The sequence below is a fragment of the Eretmochelys imbricata genome, chromosome 12 (assembly GCF_965152235.1).
Source record: "Eretmochelys imbricata isolate rEreImb1 chromosome 12, rEreImb1.hap1, whole genome shotgun sequence".
Lineage (NCBI taxonomy): Eukaryota > Metazoa > Chordata > Testudines > Cheloniidae > Eretmochelys > Eretmochelys imbricata.
In genome coordinates, this window is record NC_135583.1 from 30,973,643 (window position 1) to 30,996,109 (window position 22,467).

Sequence of the window (22,467 nt, forward strand, 5' to 3'; positions counted from 1 at the left end):
CACTGTGGGCTTCTAATGTTAAACAAGGGAATTCAGACATGTTCCATAACACATTTACTGTAACATGATACCGTGAACTAAACTTGCTGTTATTTATCTTTATTTTTTTTTTTAATTTTCTCTCGTTGCAGCATAAAGCCAAGGTAGAAGCTATGACCTTAGACCTCGCTTCTCTTCACAGTGTGCAGCACTTTGCTGAAGCATTCAAATCCAAGAATGTGTAAGTAGTCAGACAGAGGATTATATATCATAACTTCTTGTTATTTTAATGTCTTTATCAGCTGAGCACAATTGGTAGAATTCATCACAGTTGGATTGACTTAGAAACTACAATAGGTGAATTCAGCTTTTTCACAGGAACTGAATTGTCTTTTTCCAATGTGCATATTTTTACATCAATTAAAGAATATTTATTTTTGCACAGAGAGAAAATTAATTACAGATCTCGGACAATTCAGTGTATAATTCCAACTTTAATGGGACATTGGTAGTCTGCGACTGTTGAATAAGGCCAAAGCTAAAATATATCCAAAACAGCTTAGGCAACTTTTGTCAGGTTTCCAGTGGTTTGGAAGACAGTCTGAGGTCAGGAATGAGCACTCACTCAGTGCTCTCCCTGTTTCTTTTTTAAAAATGTTTTAAAAAATAGTCCTACAGGCTAGGGGCCTTTATTTTCCAGATCTATCTGTGAAGTGGTTGGCTTTAAAAATTGAAATTAAGTAAGATGACAAGTTCACTTAACAATTGGATAACTTATATTGAAATAATCAGGCAAGATTCCAGATGGTTTTATTTAGATTGAACAGATCAATTAATCGCAAACTTTAAGGTATGATTTGGAATCACTAAGTACAAGGTGTTGAGGATAAATTCCACCCATTGTGCTTTAACCCACATTTTGGCCCACTCTGGTTGTTCTGACTATTCAAACCTAATAGTGATTTTTTTCACCCTACAAAATAGTTCTGTAACATAACCCTCATACTGTACTTTTCAAGAGAGTACACACTTTTAGACATCTTTGGAGGGGAAAATATTGTAGTGGCAAAAATATCGTGTGGAAAGAATGGTAGGTTTGCTTTTGAGATATTGCCAAAGCTAAATCTCACATGGATAGACAGATGACATTTGAGTCCTTACAGGCCTTTCAGATTCAGAGAACTGTCAAAACTGAATTTCAATACCAGTTACTTGACTGCCAAAAATCCTGTGTAACTATTCTTATCATATCACATCTTCCTACATTAAAACTTTCTTGTGTGTAAAACATAATGACCAACTGTAGAAACATTGCCATATTTTAGTACCAACCACTCTCATACTGTGAGAAGAGATAAGCAATCTGATTTTGCTGCTTCTTGGTTCTTAACATGTTATATGCTTTACCAAAGAAAAAAGTGTAGAAGGCCAGTTAAGGACCATAACGTTTTTTCCTGTGCAGTTCTTAACTTGATGTGAATGCTGCAATTCCATGTCACTGTCACCAAGCCTGAACCATTGAGTAGACATATACTGTATCTTTAAACCAGAAAGTGGAAGTATGCTCAATTCAAATTTTCCTGGAAGACTTAAAATCTGCAAAAGTCTCACCCATTGTCATCTAAAGCACGAGACAATGTGGAATCAATTTCTTAATGCAAATCATGTCCATTTTGTTTTTGTACAGTATATTAGAGGTAACAACTCATCCCCTTTGGCTTCATTTTGTCTTTCTATTATTGAAAGTTTTCTTATTTTTTCCCTTCTTTTTCATTGGCGTTTGGAAAGTGTCACTAGTACTGTCTTAGTGGTACAATACGATACGTCAGTGTTTTTATCCACAGTTTTGCCTTCCATCCTGAACCCTTGCTCTTTGTGTGTGTGATCTCAAGTATTATATAAAAGCTTAAAGTTTGTGTCTGTCATAAGACTTGTGGGGGTTTCACCAAAATGAGCATTGAACAATATATTTGTTTAAATTGTGATGGTGGATAGAATTCAGATGCCGCACACAGCTGGGAGCAGTAGATCTTTTATCTGTTACAGAGGAGCAGGTTTCAGAGTAACAGCGTGTTAGTCTGTATTCGCAAAAAGAAAAGGAGTACTTGTGGCACCTTAGAGACTAACCAATTTATTTGAGCATGAGCTTTCGTGAGCTACAGCTCACTTGTATCTCCTTACAATCATCTCCACTGGTAGGGGAATGGGCTAGAAGACCTTTCTAGCTCTGATTTCTGTGATTTAAACTGTATCTAGGTGTGCTCAGAAAAGTGATTATGTAGTAGTTGTGTCTTGTTACTGCATTGCCTGCTGTGTGTGTCTTGCAAAACATATCTTTACACTAATAAATGTTTTTATCTGTAGTTTATTATTATTACAGTAGTATCCACGGCCCAATTGGATCAGTCCCTTTGTACTAGGTGCTGTACAAACAAACTTAGAGAATCCAGGATCTTACAATCTTATGGATAGATTGTGGTGCATTCTTCACACTTTCTCAGGAGAGTAAGGGGCATCCAGAGCACAGGGAGCAGCTTCTCTAGGGCTCCTGTATCCCCCTCCCCCCACATGTAGGTGGGAAGGGGGGGAGCCTTGGCTGCTAGCACTCTCCCTCTTCCCATTGCAGCGTGCCACCCAGAATAGCTGTGCTTGTGCGTCAAGAGATATATGCTGTGCCAAGTAGACAGCTTTTTACAATCTCCAAATGCCTGTTTCTCGAACCCCTGGCACCGTACCAATAAAATAGCAGCATAAGAGAAACACGAAAGTGTCTTCTGCTTCCTACATCGATGACAAAATTATCAGCTGAGTTCTGATTCCTGGGTCTAAGTGGTGGTGATATGTGGAGCACAAAAAGCACAGATTTTCAGATATCAAGTAGTGCTGCAGTGCTAGTAATTAAGGAGAAAGGGTAAACAAACCTAATTTGATATGTAAGCAATTCTATGATACAAATGGCAATCCCAAGATGCAATTTTTACAATCCCTTTTTTGATAATAACCCTGTGAGTGGAAAAACAATCATTCTCTCATCTCCCTTGCCTGTCGTCACCAGGCTACGGAGCAATAAGGAACTATTTGATCCTGTTAAAAATGTAATTTTTATTGCAATGCATTTTTCTAAAGAAGCCACTGGTGTTTAACCTCTTAGACTTCTGGAGCTGAAGACAGGTCTCTCAGGCTCTCTCAGTAATCTCCTCCGTCCATTATAGCCTCAGTGGGAAGTGCCCAGGCTCTTCATCAGCTAACATTTTCAGGGGCTGCTCCCCTGTTGACTGGAACTGAATAAAACAGAATGTTGGCTTGGATGCTCAAGCCCTCCTACCTCCCAGGTGCGGATTCTGACTCTAGGGAATGACATCAGATATCAGGCTGGAGGGAAGGACATCAGGAGATGCACTGAGTATGCTCAAGGTCCCCTCCATTATTCTAGATGAGGTGCAGGTTTTTCCTTGTCTAATAGTAAATCAGGGAAGAACCTTAAAGAGGTCATGTGATCCAAAGTCCTCTCCCTGGGTAAAAGATCTAAAACTGATCCATTCTGGTATAAAGGCATTTCTGAACTAGAAATACCCAAAACATCAAAGGATGACGCATCCTTGCAGGGGATTTCTGAAGCCAATCAGACAATTTCTAGGTAGCAAATCCTGGTGATTGATCAATCATCTTAAAAAAAAAAAAAAAAAGGGGGGGGGGAGAGAGGGAGATATTTGCCTCCTTTAGAATATAAGACTCTGAGTATTTCTGGTAGCAACTTGAAGAATGAAAAAATTTCATTGTCATAGGGTGACTGGTGCCTTTATTGGGGAGCCAGGTTCAGTGTACCTGTGACTCATCAGCTGACTCCCAACTGGGCTTTAGAGAAAGCACCTGGACCACATAAAGGAGAGCTAGCTGAGAGCAGACTGGAAGAGTTGCTGAGGTAAATACTTGGTGGGGCGTATGGGGGTTAAAGCAATGCTTGGTCCTCCTGAGGGTAGAGGGACCACCAGGTGCCAGTAGTGGGAGAGAAGGGGAGCAGTTTGCCACTGTCACTCCAAACGGGAAATTTACCCATGGAGAAGAGGAAGTGTCCTTGTTGCAGTATGCCTAGGGTCCCAGATTGCCTTATTTTGGCCTGGTCACATGAGTGCTGGACAAGCACGCATAGGTAGAGAGGGCTGTAAGAATTAAAGAAATGCTTAGAAAAATTACACCATCTGAACATATGTTGTGGCTAAAGGTGCCACAGAAGCAAATTCTTCACAAAAATTCTTCACAAAAAACCAGTTCAGGAATATTATAGTGTTGCTGGTTCATTTCAAAGTCCAGTCTCAGTCATAGCTTGGTTGCATCTCTGAATCTTAGCATGGATTGTGGCATGTGCAACCCCTCCACCACTGTGGCTGCACTTTCACTTTTCCCATTGAAATGATCTCTAAATAAGTGTTAGCAGTTGGATGAGGGCAAAAGAACATTTGTAACCGCTGTCCTGCTGCAATCAGAACGATTAAACAGTCAGCAACTGCCAAATCTTACCACAGACAGTTTGGCCGTTTTCATGAACCCACAGTCCAGGTCAACTCCTCCTGTGTCTGACCAGGAGTTAGGAGGTTTGGGGGGAACCCGGGCCCGCCCTCTACTATTAATCCCTTTGGCACATATAGAAATACTTTCTATGAATTAGAACTAGTAACAGTTGAACTATTCAATTTGTCTTTTGAGCTTAGAATACTTTTGGCATTCTTTCAGTGCCACTCAGACATAAAGCAATGTTCCAGCCAATATTGTAGTTTAAGAGACATCTAAAAAGGATCCAAGTTCACTTAAATATGCAAACAAGTGCATAACTGAAAAGTTACTATTGCAGACAGCAGATATCTTACATTTAAATAAGATCAAAGGTTGACTGCATTTGAAATGTACGTAGTAAAATTAGGGTGAAACTTTTATGTGTGGTGGCATTGTACTTCACTAAACCTGCCTGCATAAACGGATTCACCAGCTAATAATCAGTATTTTTTAAATTAAAAACCTAAACTTGACTCCATCTCAGTGGAAGCAGAGATCACTTGCTCACCATATCACTTCAGTTTCATTTGGTGTATCAGATATAGCTATGAGTCTTGTGAACACCAGAGATTTCCTTGTTTAGGTATATTCAGATTCTTTAAAAAGTAAGTGTGACAGGTTGGATCACAGAAACCCCCTTGGGACTGTCACCTGGTGTGCCAAGACTACTTCTGCCCCTGCTTTCCTGTCCTGTCAGCTTAGGACTTCAGTGCCCTGCCTGGTTTGAGCCAGATCCACTAGCCAGCTGCAAACCCAGACCCAGGTCTGAACCATGTCCCCTAACAGCCGTAGGCTCAATTGAAAGCAGCGTACAGAAGTGTTCCTGTCTTTAACACTCAGATGCCCAACTCCCAGTGGGGTCCAAACCCCAAATAAATCCGTTTTACCCTGTATAAAGCTTATACAGGGTAAACTCATAAATTGTTTGCCCTCTATCACACTGATAGACAGGTATGCACAGCTGTTCCCTCCCCGCCCAGGTATTAATACATACTCTGGGTTAATTAATAAGTAAAAGTGATTTTATTAAATACAGAAAGTAGGATTAAAGTGGTTCCAAGTAGTAACAGACAAAACAAAGTGAATTACCAAGCAAAATAGAATAGAATACACAAGTCTATGTCTAATCAAACTGAATACAGATAAAACCTCACCAGTTCCAGTAAGCTTTCTTTTACAGATTAGCCTCCTTCTAGTCTGGGTCCAGCAATCACTCACACCCCCTGTAGTTACTGTCCTTTGTTCCAGTTTCTTTCAGGTATCTTTGGGGGTGGAGAGACTCTCTCTTTAGCCAGCTGAAGACAAAATGGAGGGGTCTCCCAGAGTTTTAAATAGACTTTCTCTTGTGGGCAGAGAACCCCTCCTCTCCTATGCAAAGTCCAGCTACAAAATGGAGTTTTGGAGTCACCTGGGCAAGTCACATGTCCATGCATGACTGAGTTCCTTACCTGTCAAGCCACATTCCCGGGAAAGCTCAGATTGGCGTCTCCAAGTTCATTGTTGGCTTAAGGGCTTCTTGATTGGGCACTTACTGGGGATTGTCTTTTCTCAGGAAACTGACCAACTGCTTCACTAAAACCTACTTAGAATCAGACAGGTATACAGCCAATATTCGTAACTTCGAATACAAAAATGATACATGCATACAAATAGGATTAATAGATTCAGTAAATCATAACCTCAATAGAGAGATGTTACATGGCATTTGTAACATAAAAATATTCCAGTTATGTCATATATATATACTCTCATAAGCATATTTCCATAAAGCCTTATGGGGGCACCGTCACAGTAAGAATCCAGGTAAAAATTAATTTGAGTGGACACTTCACTGATAGTATTTTTGTTTTTGGGGGTGAAGTTATAAAGTTTCCCTCATTTTGCTTTGTGTGTGTATGTGTGTGCACACGTGCACTAGAATTGCTCATTTAAAATCAGGATTCAAACTTGGAAGATGCTGATATGACACTTTCACAATTGTTTTTCTAAAATGTGTTGGCTTGCCACTTGTCTTTGGAGGGTGACCCTGACTCTTCATCAAACTACAGAGAAAGATTTTTGCTCCTCCTTTTGGCATCTGAGGCTGTAGGGGCTGTTTTTACCATTCAAGGTACCCAAGTACTGACTTTGGGCATTTTGGCTCAATCTGCGTCTAACTTCTTGGTTTTGAAAATAAAGAGAGTGAAAAAAGAGACCACTTTCTTTTGAACTCGTTTGTGCTTCCTCTTTAGTACATCCAAGATCAATGCTGCACTTGGTGCCAGAAGGATATTTGAAACTATCTTTGGTGACATCTCTGGCCAAAGCTCAGCAAAAGGGGTAATACTGACAGACTTCAAAGTAAGTGCCCCCACCTTCACCTAGTGCAGGAGTTCTTTAGGTGGTGGTCATGCTTAGAGGGTCAGAGAATAGAGCAAAGCATCAGAGGCCCGCCGAGGAAGTCCTGTGTGCAGCTTTACTACAGAACTGGGCCCTAATTTATTATATAAATTTGAACTAAAAAAAAAAAAAAATCCATCAATCAATGATATTGTTAGCGATCTATGTTTATGAAATACAAGTGTACAGATTAAATAATAAAATTCCTGTTAAATTCTCTAGTGAAAGGTGCAACACAAATACTTAGTAGAAACCACACCCAAAAAGAAACAGCAAGCAATAATAACCCCTCAGTTCTCCCTGATGGTTAAATCAAAAGCCTGGGTAAATAGATGGGTCTTCCAGCATGCTCAAAAGCTCAAGCTTTTTTTGGAGAAGTGAGGAGAGAAAGTTCCATAGTTGCCTCCAGATCCCACATTTCTACATCTTTGGGCTGTTAACTTGAGCATTTTGCATGACAACATCTCTTGGGGAGGAACACAGCTATAGACTGTATAGCTATAGCCCCAAGTAGAGCATACTTCACTAATCCAGTTTGGAGGTGATAAAGGTAGTGGATACCTGATGAGGTCAGCTGGCAAAAGAAAAGGTTGCAGTCTCTGTTCTGGCATGTTCATTGGACAAATGACCAGGGAAGAGTATAGAAATATTGCTCGGGCATGCAGGAGTGAAATCAGGAAGGCCAAATCACACCTGGAGTTGCAGCTAGCAAGAGATGTTAAGAGTAACAAGAAGGGTTTCTTCAGGTATGTTAGCAACAAGAATAAAGTCAAGGAAAGCGTGGGCCCCTTACTGAATGAGGGAGGCAACCTAGTGACAGAGGATGTGGAAAAAGCTAATGTACTCAATGCTTTTTTTGCCTCTGTTTTCACGAACAAGGTCAGCTGCAGGACTACTGCACTGGGCAGCACAGCATGGGGAGGAGGTGACCAGCCCCCTGTGGAGAAAGAAGTGGTTCGGGACTATTTAGAAAAGCTGGACGAGCACAAGTCACTGGGGCCGGATGCGTTGCATCCGAGAGTGCTAAAGGAGTTGGCGGATGTGATCGCAGAGCCATTGGCCATTATCTTTGAAAACTGATGGGGGTCAGGGGAAGTCCCGGATGACTGGAAAAAGGCTAATGTAGTGCCCATCTTTAAAAAAGGGAAGAAGGAGGATCCTGGGAACTACAGGCCAGTCAGCCTCACCTCAGTCCCTGGAAAAATCATGGAGCAGGTCCTCAAGGAATCAATTCTGAAGCACTTAGAGGAGAGGAAAGTGATCAGGAACAGTCAGCATGGATTCACCAAGGGCAAGTCAAGCCTGACTAATCTAATTGCCTTCTATGACGAGATAACTGGCTCTGTGGATGAGGGGAAAACAGTGGACGTATTATTCCTTGACTTTAGCAAAGTTTTTGACATGGTCTCCCACAGTATTCTTGCCAGCAAGTTAAAGAAGTATGGGCTGGATGAATGGACTATAAGGTGGATAGAAAGTTGGCTAGATTGTCGGGCTCAACGGGTAGTGATCAATGGCTCCATGTCTAGTTGGCAGCCGGTATCAAGTGGAGTGCCCCAAGGGTCGGTCCTCGGGCCCGTTTTTTTCAATATCTTCATAAATGATCTGGAGGATGGTGTGGATTGCACCCTCAGCAAGTTTGCAGATGTCACTAAATTGGGAGGAGAGGTAGATACATTGGAGGGTAGGGATCGGATACAGAGGGCCCTTGACAAATTAGAGGATTGGGCCAAAAGAAATCTGATGAGGTTCAACAAGGACAAGTGCAGAGTCCTGCACTTAGGACGGAAGAATCCCATGCACCGCTACAGACTAGGGACCGAATGGCTCGGCAGCAGTTCTGCAGAAAAGGACCTAGGGGTTCCAGTGGACGAGAAGCTGGATATGAGTCAACAGTGTGCCGTTGTTGCCAAGAAGGCCAATGGCATTTTGTGCTGTATAAGTAGGGGCATTGCTAGCAGATCGAGGGATGTGATTGTTCCCCTCTATTGGACATTGGTGAGGCCTCATCTGGAGTACTGTGTCTAGTTTTGGGCCCCACACTACAAGAAGGATGTAGAAAAATTGGAAAGAGTCCAGCGGAGGGCAACAAAAATGATTAGGGGACTGGAACACATGACTTATGAGTAGAGGCTGAGGGAACTGGGATTGTTTAGTCTGCGGAAGAGAAGAATGAGGGGGGATTTGATAGCTGCTTTCAACTACCTGAAATGCAGTTCCAAAGAGGATGGATCTAGACTGTTCTCAGTGGTAGCTGATGACAGAACAAGGAGTAATGGTCTCAAGTTGCAGTGGGGGAGGTTTAGGTTGGATATTAGGAAAAACTTTTTCACTAGGAGGGAGGTAAAACACTGGAATGCGTTACCTAGGGAGGTGGTGGAATCTCCTTCGTTGGAAGTTTTTAAGGTCAGGCTTGACAAATCCCTGGCTGGGATGATTTAGTTGGGGATTGGTCCTGCTTTGAGCAGGGGGTTGGACTAGATGACCTCCTGAGGTCCCTTCCAACCCTGATATTCTATGATTCTATGTTGGGTGGGGAAGAGAGAGAGAAAAAAATCTTTAAACTAAGCAAATTTTAATTTGGGAATCACTGAGATACTAAATATGGTACGTACCGATGGCATGATAAGAGAATCATTTTCTGAGTAGAAATACACTTTTAGAGGCAGAAACTATCTTCCTGAATAAAGAATCCAATCTATTTCCACAAGATTTAGCCAACCATGAGGGCCAAATTGGATATATAGGCATGTAAAATATTTATGATTTAATAAGCATGATTACAAATTTTTTGCTGCAAATGAAGTAGTAAGCATTTTGCAGTTTTATAGCTTAATGGGTAATGAGAGAATAAAAACAGTATGTGTGAATTTAGTTGATATTTTAATTTTAACAAAACATCAATATCACAGAGGACAGCAGTAACTATTTAGTATGTAGTTTAAATATATTTAGTCTTTTGTGAAGAGCATCAGACGAGACAATCAAAACACACTGAGGCAGAATCATTGGGCAGAAAAGCCTGGTTGCTTTTCTAGTGACGTGAAACGGGTCACTCATTTGCCAAATGTCTTAATCCTAGAATCCAAAACCTTGTGTTTTACTCTGGCAAGGTTGTATTTCTTCATTAGCTCTTCCCAAGGTGCAGAAAATCCCAGAGGATGTCAGAGTACATCAGTTTTTATCATAACACGAAATCTTTCAGATCTGAATGGCAGCATGCTGCTGTTGGGGTTTTTCTGAACTCTATTACAGTTGCACATATCTCTAGGCAAAACAGAGGAAGGAGTTGTCATTGGCAAGTAAAATGTATGAAATGTCTTATTGTTCAAATGATCAACCGTGGTCGTGAAAATATTTTCTAAGGACTTTGCTATTTCCCATGATAGGTGTCAACAAAAGTTACTAAAAAAGGCAGATTACTTCTTTTATTATATACTTTTTCTGCTTTTAAGGGGTGCTTTGTGCGTATGGGTAAAAATCATACCTCTTGAAATATATGCTGAAACAACAAATCATACCACAATTATTGTAGAAATTAATACTCATTGTGCACTTCCAGCAGCTTTATGCTTAATAGGTGCTGCCTGAAAATGTTTATAAAAAAAATAATTAGGGTTTGAAAAAAAATGTGCTTGTCCACTTGAAAGTGGAAAACTGTCCCAGGTGAGTGCCTATAACAACAGAGTAAAGTTTACCAGACTCTGGACACTTTCCTTGCTGCTGCCTGTAACCTGCTGGGCAGTAGAGAGAAAAGCTTCTCCTCCTCCATGCCTGAGGTTGCAGGGATGAAAGACAAAAAGGTAGCTTAGCAGTGTTGGAGAGATTCCTAACTGCAATAGGATTTGGGGGCAGGAAATAGAGAGAGGGCAAAGCTCCTTTTTCTTCCCAACAGTCAGAAAGGAGGGAAAACTGCAAAGTTATATAGGTGCTGAGCTCAGACCAATGTGAAAGTTGGAGGGCTCACATCAGCGTCCAAGGAGAGTGGTCAGGTGGGAAGTCTAGTGTTCCTGCCGCAACTCCAGTGCTCAGATTTTCAACAGCTAGGAGAGTGAGAGACATACTGGCTAGCAGAGGCTTCCATTCAGAATAGTAACATGCATTTTGGGTTTCATAGCTGTGCCAGGACACAGGAACTGGACCTAAGATAACATTTTTTCAGGTCACAGTTTGGTTTGAAATGCTGCCCTATGGAGGCATATTAGGGTGGAGTGGAGAGCTGACATTTGTTCTAGTTTGTCTCAAAACCCTAAGTGTGGTACTTGCTGTGAGAGAGAGTTGTAACTGATGCCAGGTTATAACCCTGTCCAGTGTGGTGGATAATGATGCCTGAACATGGGAAATGTCCCTCACATGACTCCAGTAAAAGGAAGCCAGACACACTGGTATGCTTGGATGATAAAATCCTTTCTCGTGAAATGGTGCAAACTGATGAAATCTGAGGCATACCTCAAAATCTGGAACATCAGTTTATCAGCCTCAGTGGTCTCGAGTACAGAGACTCTTGATCTGAATTTAATAATATGCCCTACTACAAGAAGTTGGTGAACAGAGGTGGAATCCTGGGCGCTGCTTTGGGTTTCTGCAGGAGTCTGGGGAATCAGGGTCTCTGGAGCCAATATGGGGTTACTAAGCTGCTTTAACTCAGTTCTTCTATAACTTCTTTGAGAAGTTCAGGAGGAGTGGTAGAGGAGGGAAGGTGCATGTTCAGGGCCTGAATTGGTGAAAGGAGAAGGTATCCACAGTAGTAAGTCGAAACAAAAAAACTTGCCTTGCCTTGACCTTTATTTTTTTAAAGTTACTTTAAAAGTAAAAGTTACACTTTCAAATGACAAAGTGTGTGTGGTGGGGGCAGGGGAATTCCTAAGCCGCAGTATTTCTAACATCACCTAGCATGTTTACAATGTGTAAAATAGCTGAGTATATGAGACATGGCATGTTGACAAATTAAACTCTATCCCAGGTCTCTTATTTCAAATCTAACCCCATCTTGTAGTTTAAGGTGAAATCCCACATTTAGATTATTTTTGTAGGAGTTCTGAGGGTGGGATAGGTATGAGAAAGGCCAATTGCAGGGTACATTGCACATGTTATATGAATTATTTCCTGGTTTTTTTTAAGGCAGAACCTGCCTTCCTTGTTCAGATGTTGACCTTTTAGTTTTTATATGTATAAGAGCAAGCCCCCCATAAAGAGGAGAACTAGGCCTGCCTGCTGGTCTGTTGACATCTACACTCTTATATCACCATAGTATCTGAGCAGATATTAACTCTTTCCCAGATTTTAAAAAAATAACCAGTAATATCAGTATTTTTCCCTTCCTTCACAGGAGGAAGGAGTATGTTACTTGATGAGATTTGCTGGCTTTTTATGTATGTCCATTGTTATGCGAGAGGAACGTACTGGCAGGAAAAAAACAAGACAAAAGGATGAGTTTTACATTTAGTTGTGAATGCAGTCTTATATTGGTCACTCTTTTCTTTCTTTTTCTTTTTTTTTTTAAGTTCTGGATTCACAGAAGTGCTGAATAATGTGGGGGAGAGGACTGAGCTGTACGGGCCTGTTCAGATGAAGTTTCTGGAGGCAGATGGACAATTGCCCATAATGGCCTTGGAGTTTGAGCTGAAGGAAGAAGCTAAACTATTTCAGTCCATTCCCATTCACCCTTGCAGCCTCTTGTAGGTGGGGAAGGAGTATTTGCTGATCAACAGTTTTAAAATGCTTCAAAGAGATAAAGCAGGATGAAAGTGGATGTATTTCTCCTGTCTGTGGATAAGAGGAGATCATCCATCTGGGCTACAGGTGCTGTCTGTGTAGCTTGCCTTGCAGTGAAGCCTGTCTGACAGGCAACTGGAATACAGGAATCTGACAGATGGCATTGGAGGCTATTTTTTGCTGTCTTCTCAATCAGCTTCCTTAGGAAAGGGAAGTCAGACATTAAGCAGTAGTTTATGAAAACACCATCAGCAAGCGATGGTTTCTTTAGTACCGGTCAGACTATTCCATGTTTTAAGATGGTTAATAGATACCCTCATGCATTCATTGAGACTCTGTTAGTGGGAGCTCTAGGTGTTCTCTGCTGTCCCACCATGTAAGAAAGACTAATATCAGAGTCACGACTGGTGGCTCAGATTGCCTTCATTATTACCATGACTTCTGTTTGCGTAAATGGGCTGAATTTCAAAAAGATGAGCATTGCTGTAGGCTTAGTTTGGTTCTAGTCTTAGCCTCATGGGCCACAAGGAACAATAAGCTATCTTGGATGTGGGTGAACTTTCTGTGAAATAAGATGCTTTTTCACAGCAAGAGGTGCCCAGTTTCCGGGGTTTATTGGAACAAGTCTCGGTTTAAAGTTATGTGACAGAAAAGTTCTGTGGGTTGTGACTTTGCTTCCTCTACAGCAGAGGTGAAGTCCCATCTCTCTGCATCCATTTGTGGCTGTGACATAGGTCTACAGTTGCTTATGGGACTTAGGGGATATGGCAAAGCCTTTTCTGTTGAATTTCTGTATAATTCCAAACAGTATGAACTTTTCAAATCACTTGAGAAGTGCCCCAGATGGTGTGACATTCTGCTTCATGGGAAGATTTGAGAATTATTCCCTTTGCATAAAGTTCTAGTTAACTGTTTCATTGTGTTTTAAATGGGAGAACACCAAAGCCAAAAACTGCATTGACATTTTGGTGTTTGTTTAACCTCCTAATGCATGGGTACGTTTGTTGGAAAATATTATTCTTCCATTTGCAAATCTCCAGTAATTAATCCCCTTGAAAGTAGCTACTGCTACAGGGCCAGTTCACAAGCCTGTTGACAGATCATAGTTTTGCATCATATGCTAACAAATTGATTGTTAAATTCCATAACTAATTGATTTATAGAGATGACTTAATTTCCATACCTCATTCATTTATTAACATATTCTGTATATTTTCAAACAGTGCACAGTTTCTATTTGGATTACTTTATTTCTTCTAATAGTAGATTCAGCAAAGCACATATGATCTGAATAACTTGTCCAAGTGCAAGAGTTAGTAACTTGTCATGGATATGTGCAGTGCAGAAGACTGGAGATATTTTCAAGGCATTAATAGAAAAAATACCCTTGCTAATCAGAGCACTTTTTACAGTACCAAATTCTAATTACTCATCAGCATAGAGAGGTTTTTTTACAATCACAGTACTGCTTGCAGTTAAAATATTACATTCTTGGATCTGCTTTGCTGGGGATGGTAAGAAACAGTGACATTGTACTGTGGTAGAGCAGCTTATGTGTTGGTCCCAATACATACTTAAATTGTAATGGTAGAACGCATTAGCTCAGTTGGTGCAGTGTAAGTCACTAGCTGAAGACATTTTAAGGAGACATAAGGGTAAATTTTCAAAACACTGTACAAGGTTTTAGCTGTATGGTGCTTACAGAAATGTCAAATAGGAGTCATACAGTTAAAGAGAGCTGTCTCATAATGTTAACACTAGGTATAAACATAACAGAAAATCCTGCCTTGCTGCTGACTTTTTTAGTTGCCATTTACCTGTACCTTTAATGAATAATAGTAGCAGGCTGCTTTAAATGCAGAAGATTATTGTATAGGGGTCATAACCAAGGCTAATGGAGACTGCCCCAGTTTCTTAATAAATTGGTGAAATCAAGGTCACAGTCCTGCTATCCACTAAAACTATTTCAGTCATAAAGCAAGGCTTTAGTATCAGATGTGTGGTGTGAATTGTCATGTAGCCTGAACATTCAGATACTGCACAATGAGATGTTCAGTGATAAAAAGCACTGCACCTTGGAAACTAGAATCTGCCCTTGGTGGCTGAAATTCATGATCGTATGAGGGCTGTTACATGGCTAATGTGAAATAAGTAGGTGGTCTTTGTGCAGTTCTTATTGGCTAGGTGTCCACATCACAAAAAAACTACCATCACACTTGACACTTATTGGTTATCACAAGAGAGACCAGTGACTTAATGGACTTGGATCTTGAACTATCCTCTCAGTCCAAAAAGTGGTCCTTTTAGAACAGAAATGAGGCTGTAGCCATCTCTGCTAATGCTGCCCTCTGGGTAAAGAGGACTTCATTTTCCAGGACTGTAAGTCTTGCATCATTTACAAACACTAAAATTAACAAAAAATAAAAATAGTCTGCTAGTAACCGTTTAGCTAGGGGATTTGATTAAAGTGTTTCTATTTTTTATTATTTGTATATTTTTGTACAGATAAAACTAATTCTTGTGATAGAATACTGCAGAGATTCATAATTTTAGCGACTCTCTTGAATCTTAATTACTTTTAGTAAAAAAAAAACTTTTAGTAAAAGATGTTATTTCAAAAATAAAAAAAAAACCTCATTAAAAAGGGGCAGAAGTAATTCTCTCTTTTTATAAAACTCAATTAAATGCCTTTAGAATTAAAAATTTACAGTATTTTACAGTTTTATATTCTGGAATCCTGTTTTTAATTAATTGAGCTGACAGGTTTAGGTATAGGGTACATATTTTGCCTCTGGTAGTTATTGTATAATTAGCATTAATGAAGGATATTAAAATGTGGTTAGGTAGAATATAGTCCAGGTTCATATATGGGCTCATTTTGTCTTATTGTGTTCTCTTACATCAGATTGTGTCGTTTTATGCGGTGTTCATTTGCCTTATAAATTTAAAGGCCAACTGAAAGTAACAATGAGGGATATTCTTTTTATTGTCATTGGTATATTGAGAATTCACAATGCAGTGTCTTGTCATAAAGTCATTGCCAAGTACCAACTACAAAATTTGTATTAATATACCTCACAAAGTAGCTTTTTATTTTTGAGGAAAAAAGATGTCTTGTATCTAGGACACTAATTCATAAATTAAATCATCAGATAAATATGAAAAAATGAGATAATGCATATTCACAATGTAAGCAGAAACTAAATTAAGCACTGTCCCTTGATTTTTATATGCTGAAGATCTGCAAAAATTAATGAAAGTTGGTTAATGGTGTATCTATGATAAATGTACACTAGGCTAACCCCTGCCCCTTGTCCCCAGCAGGTGCATACTAGAAAGGGAGTGTGTATATCGAGATGTTTAACAGGCCATCCACTGCATTAAATAGAGGTTTGGGGTGCCTGACAGGGGAGAGACATGGGTGTGGCCAGTGAGTCCATGGTTAGATAGCTGGAAGAGACCGTAGCCTTTATAAAGGAAGCACAATAAGCACGGGAAGAACTATAGACTGTGAGTTGGAGCAGTGGTGCTCCTGAGCAGTTTTGTGGGTGCTCTACACTCTGGGAGGGGGACCCTTCACTCTGACACTGATGAAACTCCTCTGTGTCATGTCAGCCAACTTGCAGTTAGTGGCAAATGACAGGGTTTGATTCACTGCTTATTAGTAATTCCAAATGGTTAAAAGTGCCTTGTGTAAATCAAACCTACAATTATGAAGGAACTGCATGAAGATCAATAATTTTTAATAGTTAAGTGCTTAGTGTTTCCTGTTTAGTTTTTATTTGTACATTTCAATGGATTTTTTGCATATCTCTTTTGTGACCTGCTTTCCTGTCTTTCACTTAGTCAGGATGTGTGTGTACATCTGAGGGCAGCATTTGACCTGTAATATAGATCTACATATTTCAAGATGAGGGAACTTTGAGTCAATAGCAGACGCACACCGGTGACATGCCATGGTTTCCACTGTTTACATACTGCAGCACAGTTCTAAATCGTATTATACTGCTGTCTAAAAAGACATGTATATATCTTATCTGCAAATGCATTTTTACAGAAGTGTCACATAAACTTTCTGAGGCGATACAGAGGCATCTAACACTTCATAAGATGCATTCTCTGAAGGCTTGTAACTTTGTATTCCTTTTGGCAAGCAGAACATGCACCCTCATTTTTTTGTGAGTTCAAAATAAACTGACGACAGAAATGAATACTGGCATTGCATATGAGTGCTGTGCAGTTGCAATTCAGGAGTGGGGCAAATTATGCCTACAAAAGGAAGGTTGCCCTTTTGAAAATATGATCTTATGTTTCTGTGAAGGTACTCCGGGTTGGTCATCCTTTGTTCCTTCCATCTATTCCTACTGTGTGGAGTGGGTTTGCACAGGTGAAACACAGGCAGACTTTGACCCAGGATGCTTGAACAGAAACATAGAGCCACATTTTCTAAAATGCAGCCTCCCTTTCGCATACTTCGAATATCCACAATTTATTTTGCTAGTGTAAAATGTGGGAGCAAATTTAATGGGAAGGTTGCACCTGCCAAAAAAAAAAAAAAAAAAGCAGAAGCTCCGCCCAGTAGAAAATAGAAAAGGAGTACTAGTGGCACCTTAGAGACTAACCAATTTATCTGAGCATAAGTGAGCTCAGATGAAGTGAGCTGTAGCTCATGAAAGCTTATGCTCAAATAAATTGGTTAGTCTCTAAGGTGCCACTAGTACTCCTTTTCTTTTTGCGAATACAGACTAACATGGCTGCTACTCTGAAACCTGCCATTAGAAAATGTACTTCAGAAAGCTTCCATGTGTTTCAGTATTCTCCTCTAAAGGTTTCTGTGAAGCTTCTGCAAGAATGAACCTAAAGATAAAAATAAGGGACTGTTGACTACTGATCAGACATCATTACATTACTATTTCAGAACTGTGCCATAGTGAACTGTTTCTGGGTTTCTAGTTGAAATTTATTTTTAACAAAAGGGTTTATCTATCTATCTATTCTCATTGATGATAACATTCTCAGTATTATCATATTTAACTGATGTCTGTCACCCCTTTTTTTAATTTCCACAAAAGTCTTTTAGATAATTAGGCTGTTATTGAAGATGGGACTTTCAACAGTGCATAAAAGGTGCTCAGTGCCTAATTATGTTAGGCTTGTTTGGAAATCCAAGTCTTAATTTTTGACATTTCTCATAGGATTGTCTCTGTAGACCCCTAATACTGGGACACATGTGCCCTGCTGCTGCAGCCTTGGAACCACCCAGAAAACTGGTGATTGTTGGCTTGTGCACTTGTCCTCTCGTGGTACATAAGTAAGCATGGCCCACAGACATCCCATCAGCAGGCAGTGGGTAGTTGAAACAGAAGGCAAACGAACCATTCTTCTGTTTCCCCTATACTTGTTCTTTGTTCTATTTTAAATTATACATTTTGGGGATGGTTAGCTGTTTGTAAAAATTAGAGCTTTTTTTTTTGGCTTGACTTTGCCTATTTGGCAGTTAAATACGTGACACAGCTGACAGATAAAAAGTTGGGTTTTAAAAGGTGTCAGGTCTGCAGCACTTAAATGTCCGTAATGTCTGTGCATGAAGGTGACTTGCGTGGAGACTGCTCAGGTTGTGTAATCTTTACTCTTTGGGTACATTAAGACCAAGAATATGGGGTAGAATTCCTACGGTTAGAGGAATTATGTCTTGCAGATTGAGCCTGTCGCCTACTTTGGAGGTTTAATGTTATCTGGAGTAGAATATCTGGAGGATCTGTTGAATGTATCTATGCATGTCCACTATTTTTCTGTCCATTCCAAACCTTTGTGTTGATGGTGGACCTGGAGATGCAAAGTATTTGAGCTCCAGTTGTTCAGTTACCTTTGTTTTGTTCCTTTGTTTGTTTGTTTTTTCCAGTGGATGTTCTGAAATGATAAGAAATCACAACAACAGTACATTTAATTACATCTAATTCTTTGTACTTTTTTATTTACTTGATTTGATTTGATTTTTTAATGTCAGCATATCTTGTTGATCATTCAGGCCGCTTCATGTGCTGATCTGCAATGCTGCTGTTTTTGCTGCTCCATGGTCCTTGACAGAAGATGACCTAGAGGCCACCTTCCAGGTGAATCACTTGGGGCATTTTTACCTAGTCCAACTTCTTGAAGACAGTCTACGCCGCTCATCTCCAGCAAGAGTTGTGATGGTTTCATCAGAATCACACAGGTTGGTTAAAATCAGAATATGTTCTTGATTTAGCTCTGATTGGCCCTTTCTGCAATCCTTGGGATGAAACCACCACAGTGGAAATACCAAACTTTAAAATAAAAATACCAGTCCTAAAGTGCTTACTTTTGCTTGAGCAATTCTTTTTGAAGTCAGTAGGATTACTCCTATACAGGATTTGTCCCTGAGATTCTATGTGCATACAAGTTTCATAATACTGCATAGGTTGGTCTTGGTCACTCTTTGTATGAATGCAGATTTCTCACTGCACTGCAGGCCACTCATTGATTTTTGCTAGGAGATGGAATAATAATTGATTAAATCTGAATGGCATGACCTTTATTGATTTGTCATTCAACAACTTCAACATCTTACCAAGAAGAATGTGCAGTTATTCTAGCAGGAGAAACAATGCAATTAAAGACTGCTAGATGAAATCCAATAGTTTTATAATGAGAAATTAGGGAATTCAATGCAGACATTAGCTGTATAATTGTAGGAAGGGAAGTTTGTTAGTTAGTCTATATTAGAAATCTGGCTGTGCCTCTTTTGGTTAAATTTTCAATTAAGGTATCAGATGGCACTTCTCTCCGATTACCTTTAGGAGTACAATTTGGCAAAAAGCACAATATGAAATTTCAGACATGTTTGCAATGATTTTAGAACATTTTTAATAACTGAAGAGAAGGAAGTTTTTAAAAAGACAAAACAGTTACTACCTGAAGTAGATTATGGCCCAGATTTTAAAGGTAGTTAGCTGTTGCAACGTTAAATGTAGCAATACCTAACTGATTTAGACACCTAAATCTCTCTTTCAAAAGAGATTTAGGCAATAAGGAGTCTAAATCCCACCTATAGTCAATGGTATTTTGGTGCAGCAATGTTTCTAAATACCTTTAAAAATCTGGGCCTCAGGGCCCAATTCTGAATTCTTTCTGCATCCAAAGCACATGCTGGCTTCAGATTTAGTTCAGAATGTGCAGGGATTGCAGGATTATTAGGCCCATGATGGGCCTGCTTTAAAACATTATTGTTGATTTCTATTTCACTTTTTTGCATGGTGTGCAAGAGATTTAGCAAAGCAAGAGGGGAAATGTGCAACTACTTTATTTATTTATTTCTGCACTGTTTTAAGAGACCCAGAATGAAGCTTATTTTTTTAATCATGTTTCCATAGAATGTAACCCTGGAGATCCGGTAGAGAGAGACCAGCCAAGGGTCAGGCTGAAATCTTTATCACTTCCAAACAGAGAGGCTTATGGTATAAATGACACACGGAAGATAGATTTACTTTTACCATTTTAAATTTATGATGGCTGAAATGAAAGGAAGCAATAGAAAATGCCGGTAATAATCCTCCCTGGTGTTAAAAGACATGAAACATCTAGTAATTAGGTGGTAACAAAATCTGGACATCCTTATCTTTGCAAATCACACCAGGTTTGTGAAAGCAAGTCGCAGAGTCCTGTTAGGAGTGAGGGAGGCTACTGTGGGGCAGGCAAGATATCTCTCGAAATAAATCTGCCAGCTCCAATTACTTGCCAGATGTGGAGGGCACAATGGGATATATATAAATGAGCTGTTGTTTAATGGCAGATTATGTTGAATTGTCAGCTGCTTGTTTCCCTTTGTATGCTTGTATCTCAAATAGTATTTTAAATGACATCTTTGGGTTTTTTTCCCCTTAAGTGCTATGTGGAACTAGAGCTCATATCTTTACACAGCTTTATCTTTGTTTTGAAAAATAAGATTATTTTAAAGTGCTCGTTGCTAACTGAATGAGATGAGCCAAGTTTTAGGAAACCTATCAAAAAATAAGTCGCTGTGCATGTCAAAATATAATTACTAATCCAACTTACTGCTTTTCTATTTTAGGGATTCATTTCTTGTGTCTTAAATCATATTTAAACATTTAAAATAATTGTTAAATGGCTGTTTTTTCTAGCTGTTCAGTGACAATAAGCTGATGAGGAGGGCTAGTTTAGAGAGCAGGTCTTAATACTGGTAGTACTTTCTAACTTACTTGAGAACACTGAGCCTTAAACCGTGTTGTAAAATGGAAGTGTTGGTATATAATTACTTCCATAAACCGTGGCTGAATCTTTTTGTTGGAATCAAGACTCCCTGTTAGGGGGAAAATAAAGTCCTATGTTTGCAGAAATTATTATGCTAGACTGCTCTGAGGCAAAACATGTATTTGCCTCTCTGGTCCTTTGCTCTATTTTATTTACTTATCTGGATTCAGTGCAAATGAATTGAGTTTAAAGTCATTTTATATGTAGTTTAAGTACATCGTACGAAAATAAGAATAATAAGTAGATTGACTTTCTTCCTATCTTTATTTGTGTATAATTAATTTGATTGTCCAACAAGGTGAATGGAGTTGCTGACGTAAGACTGACTCACAGGACTGGGCTGAAAACGTGTCACTACATTACTATTGTGTTGATGACGGACACAAAACACTGTATTTGTATAATGACAGGTTTCAGAGTAGCAGCCGTGTTAGTCTGTATCCGCAAAAAGAAAAGGAGGACACAAGTCCTCCTTTTCTTTTTGTATTTGTATAGTATACTTTGGTGTTTTAGACAGCTACTAAGGGAATGATTAACAAAGTCTGCCACCCTTATTCATGTTGAGTAATAATTGACTCCTGGATTTGCCCCGTTGATTTCAGAATTGTGCCCTAAATGAATGTGAAAATTATGAAAGAGGCATTTTATTACCTGAGATCAAATGAGGGACTGATTCTGAAAGGGACAAAGCATTGTCAGCTCCTATTGACTTTGGAACCTTGTAGTCTTTTTATTTGTGTATTTTACTGTTTTTGCCCCGACATAAGTTTAAAAAACCCCAGCAAACACAAACAAACCAGTCAATCGCTTAACTTGGAAATGCAAAATCAGGAAAGGCATTTTAAAATATTTTTATAATGTACACCACGATTATGTTTGTCCCTCATTTCTCCAGCTGATTCTGAAAGCTCTACATATTGAAGTGGGTTTGCTAGATCCCACCCTTTTTTTGTTTTTAAAGCAGCACTCTTGTGTGGAGCATAGTTTTGCAACTATCAGTGATATTTATTTCTCAGGACTAATATGTACTGGTAATTTAATAAACTAAAAATGTAAGGATGGATAGAGAACTATCTAGAAAGTAATGTTTTTCATGCAAGTGTCTTTAGTAAATTCACTATTTTGTTATTATTAAAAAAAGAGAGAACCAACCAAACAGCTGGTGTTTAATGACTCTGTCAGACCCAATTAAAAAACATCAACTAGTTACTTTGATTTGTGTTCAATCATGTCATGGGTATACTTAAAAACATTATAGTCTGCCAGAACACATTTTGGCTTTGTTTACATTTATCTTTTAACATATAAGACTATTGATGGCAAGTTACCAAGGTTATAACCACTTTATAATCATCAATTTTTAATCTAAAAAGAGTCTAAGAGGCAGCAAGAGTCATCTGTAGTTACTTGGACACTTAAACTAAAATATGCAGTACTTGAGCATTAGATTAAAATAATCTAGTAAAAAATGGTTAAGAATGAACACTGTATTACTCTTCTTTGAAAAGCAGAAATCTTTTATTCTAAATTATTTAAATGTATGTTAATCATGTG

General features: G+C 39.2%; 1 protein-coding gene across 8 annotated transcripts in view; it reads left to right on the top strand.

The window, feature by feature from the left end:
• The window catches only part of WWOX (WW domain containing oxidoreductase), a 681,681-nt gene that overhangs the window by 157,556 nt on the left and 501,658 nt on the right, over window positions 1-22,467 (top strand). For 7 of the 8 annotated variants that reach the window (XM_077831295.1, XM_077831288.1, XM_077831293.1 and 4 more), the window contains exons 6-7: window positions 132-220; window positions 18,653-18,838. In XM_077831295.1, the coding sequence (XP_077687421.1) occupies window positions 132-220; window positions 18,653-18,838 (275 nt within the window). Of the gene's footprint in view, window positions 1-131; window positions 221-18,652; window positions 18,839-22,467 lie in introns of those variants that run through there. The other variant, XR_013347695.1, reaches the window with a different exon arrangement.